Source organism: Apaloderma vittatum, unplaced genomic scaffold (genome assembly GCF_000703405.1).
Source record: "Apaloderma vittatum isolate BGI_N311 unplaced genomic scaffold, ASM70340v1 scaffold560, whole genome shotgun sequence".
Taxonomy (NCBI): domain Eukaryota; kingdom Metazoa; phylum Chordata; class Aves; order Trogoniformes; family Trogonidae; genus Apaloderma; species Apaloderma vittatum.
The window spans coordinates 56573-63480 of record NW_009693779.1 but is presented as its reverse complement, the minus strand read 5'-3'; the positions used below and the strand labels follow the sequence as shown (position 1 = coordinate 63480).

Genomic DNA, 6908 nt, shown 5'->3' with positions numbered 1-6908 from the left:
TAAGCCACATCCACTCTTTGCAGGAGCTACCCTTCCTGAATGCAGAATTTACAGAGTCTGAATTTTCTTTACACCGTGTGAAGGCACATCCTGTAACTCCTCACTGCTGTCAGCTGGGAGTTGGTGGCACAGCACACCTAAGAGTTAAACGCTCAGTGTTTCAGTGGTAAACTGGGACCCTTGTTTATTTAAATCTGAAGTTCTTAATGATCGTTGGCTCCATTCAAATCGCTTGACCCTTATTATATTATACTTGGCTAGCAAGCCATTACTTAGCAAGGTAGATTAATGTTGCAATGTTTGAGTGAGTAACTGGGCTTCCTTTTGCTTTCCACAGACCGGCATTCAGAATGGCAGGCTTGTCCACTTTAATCCTCCTTTTGTGTGCTGCTAAAGATGTGATGCCCTCCAGTTCTCACTGGAAGCCAACTTGGCCGTCGTACAGAGTTCCAGTCATCCTGCCGCAGTCTACCCTTAACTTGGACAAACCACAGTTTGATGCTGAAGCCAGACTGGAAGTGGTTTCTCCCTGTGGCCCAGCATGCCACAAAAGTTCTCCGCTGCCAACTTATGAAGAAGTAAAGAACTACCTGTCCTATGAAACCCTGTACGCTAATGGTAGCCTCACTGAAACTGAAGTGGGCATATATATCCTGAGCAACAGTGGTGATGGGTCTCAAGGCAAATCTCGAACTAAGAGGCAGATCTATGGCTATGATAGCAGGTTTAGCATTTTTGGGAAAGACTTCTTGTTGAACTACCCATTTTCCACGTCAGTGAAGCTATCTACTGGTTGCACAGGGACGCTGGTGGCTGAAAAGCATGTTCTTACTGCCGCTCACTGTATCCATGATGGCAAGAGTTATGTCAAAGGGGCTCAGAAACTGCGGGTGGGGTTCCTAAAGCCCAAGCTGAAAGATAGCAGCAAAGGGGCCAATATCACCAGCTCGGCAATGCCTGAGAAAATGAAATTCCAGTGGATCCGAGTGAAACGGACACACGTCCCGAAAGGGTGGATCAAGGGCAATGCCAATGACATTGGCATGGATTATGACTACGCTCTGCTGGAGCTGAAGAAGCCTCATAAAAGAAAGTTTATGAAGATAGGCGTGAGCCCACCGGCAAGACACTTGCCTGGAGGGAGGATTCACTTCTCTGGCTACGACAACGATCGTCCAGGAAACCTGGTTTATCGTTTCTGTGATGTCAAAGATGAAACGTATGACCTGTTGTACCAGCAGTGCGATGCCCAGCCAGGCGCAAGTGGATCTGGGGTGTATGTGAGGATGTGGAAGAGGCAGAATCACAAATGGGAGCGTAAAATTATTGGAATATTTTCAGGCCATCAGTGGGTGGACATGAATGGCACCCCACAGGATTTCAATGTAGCTGTTCGCATCACACCCCTCAAATACGCACAGATTTGTTACTGGATCAAAGGTAACTACCTTGACTGCAGGGAAGGATAAAGACAATGAAACTCCATGAAAGCACTTAATGACTGGTTTTAATTGCTCATCTGAGGAAAGGCTAAACTTCTGCTGCAAATGCGTGCGATAGGTTTTTGTAACATTGGGATGGGATATATAGCTTTCCAAGCAAGCCACCTCGTTCTCGGGTCAGGGGCTGTGTGGTGCTGTCATTAGAGCTCGAAACTGAGGAGAAAGGATCGTCTTCTGGGTGGGGAAGGAGCAAGTGGACTTGCAGAATTTGCAGCTGAGCAACTGAAGATTAATTAGGGGCGGATCAGTAAACAGTACGAAATCAGAACCGTCTCCAAAGAATCTTATAAAAGGGACGCTGTTGACTATCTCATGCCTACAATGTTTGTTTTAATAAATCCTAGGATTAGTAGAAATGCTTTGATCTGAACTTTAAAAAGAAAATATTTCTGTGCTGTTGGGTGCTGAAGAGGGGCATTTAATGGTGTTTGCAACCCAAACATTACAGCTTTGTGTTCCTGCGTGAGAAAGGGAGTGTGAAAAGGGCAAGGCACGTGCTGTGGGAGACGAATGCCACACAAATAGCGTGAAGGGTAAATAACTGCATAACACTTCTAACCTTCTTTCGGCCTGAGTGATTTGAGACTTTATTATTAGTAACGTAACTAAGAAAAATGCTTTTTGAGCAAACAAACCTTGATGTTGCAAGGACTTGACTGTGAAGATGATGTTGGTCATATGAGCAGTGCGATAGCATCATGATTTGGGAAACACAAATCATACACAGGTTTACATCTTTATAGCAGCTGGGGCATAGCCTTACACCTAGCGAGAGCCCTTTGAATATACTGTTAGAGAAAGCATGTGGGGACAGAAGCTTGTTTTCTGTTATGTTGCTTAGATCTTTTAAGGAAAATCTTGTGTCAGCAACTCAGATTTTGAGAAGGGAAGCCTGTCTTGCTGGCCATCTAAATTGCTGCCTGCGAAGCAGGTAAAAGGGAGAGCAGAACAAAGGTTCTGATGAGTTTTCCCACTTTTTGTTGAAGATCCGTGCTGTTCTACCTAAAAATACACCAGGTGGAGGAAGGACTCTAGTGTCTATCGTATCCCTTTGACAGTGTAATTTGTATGGCGTCTTGTGTGGCTTGGGGCAGGAATCCTCCCCATCAGATTGCTGAGTTACAAATAGTTCTTGGCAAATACACAGTTCGGTAATTCTGCAGCTGGAATAAAGCCACGTTATAGGATGTAATCTGTGTTTGCTACGAAGCGATGCTCTGTTCTCTCTTGCAGATAACAGTGCCTTACATTTTTAACTACAGCAGAATTGGAATTTAAAACAAAAACTATGTTTTATAGGTAAAATCAGTGCAGCCAGATATTTGTAGCTCAGCAAACAGTGATGGGAAGTCTGTTGGTGTGGTTTGTACAAACAGTGTTTCTCAGGTGGGTTGTGCCACTGTTGCGGTAACATGGTTAAGTACATGCTGCCATGCCAGTATTATTATTTTTTTTTAAAAGGAGGATGGACACTGGCTCCAGTTCCAGTTTCTCTTCCACCTATCTCTCACCGTCTCCTGAAGCTCACCAGGTTGCCCGTGGTGCTTGGTGTTGTGAGACAAATGCAAGTCTCTGGTGTGAAATGGCAGAGCTGGGAAGGAAGGAATCTAAGCAGAGCTTCCCTGTGCTATACAAGAAAAATTTTAATTCAGCTAAGCCTTCCTTACACTCTACTAATTACTATGGCATTTGTAAACATATGCCTGATGGTGCTTTATCTTTGTGATGGCTTTGGCTCTAGTTCTGAAAACCAGTTTTTGCTAGAGCTGCCTATGATTATTATTTTTATAAGTGCAGCGTACAAAAACATGGACCCTCGTGTGGGCTTATGGTGCACTCGGAAACAAGCAGTTACAAATGCTTTGAAATATGAATAATCACTGTATGTATCTGATGGTCTTTTTCTGCCTTTTTATTTTAATTTCCTTTACTTTATGGCTGTTACTTGGAGCACTTTTGTTTGAATGTATCACAGTGAATAAAGAAAAGTTACAGAATTTCAATGCAGACATTCTTGTATTTGTGCTGTACTTGGGTTGCAATTTCCCTCTCGTTTCAGATACTTATTTAGAAAGACATTCAGATACAAACCAGATGTATTTATGTCCTCAGTGCTGTTTATTTTCCTTCAGTCTTCTTTTGTCTCCACCTGTTATAGAAGTAATTTGTTATTTTTTTTTCAGTAGGCTTAATTACTCTGTGTCTTTGGACAATAATAATCAATCTTAGCATTCATATAATCGCTGGGGTTCCAAAGCCAGTCATGAGCTCCAATTAGTTAAAGCTGAAAATAAGCTATTAGACTAAAAAGTCACATTTTTTTAATTAACTTTAGGGTTGATAAACTATGGAGGAATTTGTACCATTCAGTATAAGGTCATAAATCTTTTTCTTTTAGTTGATGCGGTAAGAAAAATGTTCCTCTGAAGCCAACAGTGTGACCCACAGTTTTTTGAAGAACAGTGGAGTGCAGAAATGTTCTACTTTTTCATTTGGGAATTGCCGTCCATAAACCTTTCCTGATTTCTCTATGTGCATGCGACATCACGTGGGCTTGAGAACGTCACTCCTGGCTTATGGGACCTATTTCCCATCTGTTCTCAACTGCTTCGTTGGACTGTAGACTGACATCTTTTACTCTCTCGAGATGAATGGCAAAATGGGGTCGTGCAGAAGGCAAATGAGCTTGAGTAACGTAAGCCAGTTTAAAAAAAAAAAAAAAAGAACAAGGTATGCAGCAAGTTTAGTGTAATCAGGGGTGGGAGAGTCACTTTCTACTGTACACCCTGTGCAAACATTCCAGATTTGGAAAAAAAGGACATCTCAGATAACATGGGCAGAAATGTTTCGCTAAAACTCCACATTGTTTCACCTGGGCCCACCTGAGTTGATGGTAATTTTGCGCGTATATGCATTCAGAGTGGGGTTGGGCTCCTACATCTTTAAGAGGCTGACTTAAGAAAAAGTTCTAGTTAATGTGATGTAACTCCTTGGAGAAGTGTGCTGGAGATGGAAGCTGAGGTTTCGAGAAAACACAGACCATGCCGAGCTCTTCCAGAGCACATGGTGAATTTAGCCTACCGAAGACTGCAGAATATCACTGAGGTTCTTTCTCAGAGGAAAGGTATTTTCCTTGCATCTGCAATTGTTTTGCAACCAAATTCCCAGGGCTGCCTGTTTAGAGGGCAGCCCTCATCTTAAAACTTGCACGCTGAACTCCAAGCAAGTATAATACATGCTTGAAATTCTTTTCCGTGTTTCCACTTAATCTGCCATTTGTTAGCGGGTTTTGGTAGCGTGCCAGCACAATATGCACAGGCCTCGAGAAGAGAGGCTTTCAAAGAGTGGATCAAGTGTGATGGGTGAGTAAAAACTTCTTTGCTTTGTGGCAGTGAAAAGGAAGCATGGACAGAGCAGAGTGAAAGGGCAGCCCGATACGTATCGCAAATGCAAGATTCCTGATGAGTTGGTTGCTGTGTATATTGTGCACATTATGTGTGTCTGGAGTGTTTGTATAAAAACTACTGTTTGTTCCCATTCCATCCTCCACTAGGTCTAGAAGAAAAACTTACGAGCTGAAGTACATTGAGCCTCTTAAAATCGGTGTTTAAATGCCAACTCTGAGACCAGTGTGCAGCACCCACATATGGGAAATTTAGACTTGCCTATAGGTACACGAGAAAAACCCAAGTGTCAGGGACATTAAAATTAAGAACCTGATTTTTGCCAACCAGAAGATGTATTTTCCTGTCTTGGAGAAGACAAACATTTGAGCATGCTCCAACACTATTATCAACACTGATTATTCCCAGGATAAAATTATCAGGGATGCTTTGGGTGTGGATTGATTTTGAGCTTAATGGGAATAGGTTGAGTCACAAAGCAGGCTCATAGTGGTTTTTATCTAAAGATCTCTAACAGCAATTAAGTGATTGTGGCTCAAGGGGAGACAATGGATGTTCCTCTGCAAACTCTTTCATGGACAATGTTTATTTTGTTTTACTATAAATTCCATTTGAAAGACAGTATGCATCAGCAGAGATCTACAAGAAGTTAAACACTTCTATTACTGCACCAAGCAGATGCTAAATGATAAAAAATGATGATAAAAAATATCCTATTTAAACAGTGCCTGTAATGAAAATAGCTGACACATGTTAACTGACATTTCCTCATTCGCACTCATTTTGCTATTGGAGATCACTCTTCATGCCGATTTGGAGAGGAGAGGGTATTTTTCTGGCAAGCTTACCCCACGCTAATACAAAGAATTTGTTCATGACATACTGACGCGGTGGGAGTGTGAAAGCTGCTGCCCCTGATTGGAGTGAGAGCAGTAATAAGGTATAATAAATTTTTCCAGCTTATACTAAACAATTTCCTTGAACTATTTTATGCCACATACATTTGTTGATTTTTTTACAGCTTGCGTACATGAAGAAGTTAATGATGATTTAGATGAATTTTTTTCCATCCCCTTACCTGTGAAGCCAAATGTAGTTACTGCTATGGGCAGGTCAGAAGATCACAAAAGTGTTGACATTTGCAGAAATTCATTAAAGGCTTGTCTAGTATAAAGTCCTACTTCTGAGCTCAGGTTGAAAGAGTTAGGTTTAAATGGGGTGTTTTAGATGAGTTTAAACCTGAGCTAGCTAGAAAATGGTTTCTTTTTGGCATTTTCCTACTGTCTCCTTCCTTCTTTTTTTCTGTCCCTGCCTATCCTTGTAAAAGAAAACTTCTTCTGATGAAAAAAATAGTAGTGATCCTTAAAAATGAGGGGATAAGGTGCACTTCAGAAAACCCATTTAATTGGTATGTTTTTGCTTTACCGAAGAGCGAGCCTACCCAAAGGCCTGGCTGTTCTGATCCTTCTGCATCAGGCATGCGGCTCTTTCTTTGGTTTTGACCAAAAATTTCTATCTGGGTCAAAGAAACCTTTCTGTTAAAAACTCATTTGAAATCGAGATGTTTCAGCAAAGTTTCAGTGTCTGTGCATTGCTATAAAAGGCTGTTTTTTCCAATGAATTCCCAGTCAGACCCTGCTTCAGTTAACCTTTTCTGCAGTGGTGTTGTGGTCTCCGTAGGAAGGAGGATGATGTCCCTGCTTGGAAGATGATATTGTTACTTAGCCACAGCGTTCAACAAAGCTGTCTTGTCCAAAAGTTGTGTTTTACCTGATTTTGTTGCAGTCTTCTTAATTCTGAGTGGAACACATGGGTGTTTGTTTGGTTCTTAGTAAGGAAAGGAGCTGTGAGGAGTTATGCACCGCTGCAGCGCAGGGTCAACCGACCGTGGGACCGGAGGCTACAGAAACAGGTGGAACGACTGGGGTTTTCTGGCCTTCACCACCTCACAAAAGCTTCACTCAGCAAAGAAGCGTGGGGAGGGGAAGAAAATGTCACACTG

At 42.1% G+C, this 6908-nt stretch overlaps 1 protein-coding gene across 1 annotated transcript; it reads left to right on the top strand.

Annotated features, from left to right (window-relative positions):
- The first annotated feature begins 339 nt into the window (after positions 1-339).
- PRSS23 (protease, serine, 23) lies at positions 340-2149 on the top strand. Its single transcript, XM_009864669.1, has one exon. It carries the CDS (start codon positions 351-353, stop codon positions 1467-1469), a length of 1119 nt encoding a protein of 372 aa, XP_009862971.1. The 5' UTR covers positions 340-350; the 3' UTR covers positions 1470-2149.
- Positions 2150-6908: the final 4759 nt, after the last annotated feature.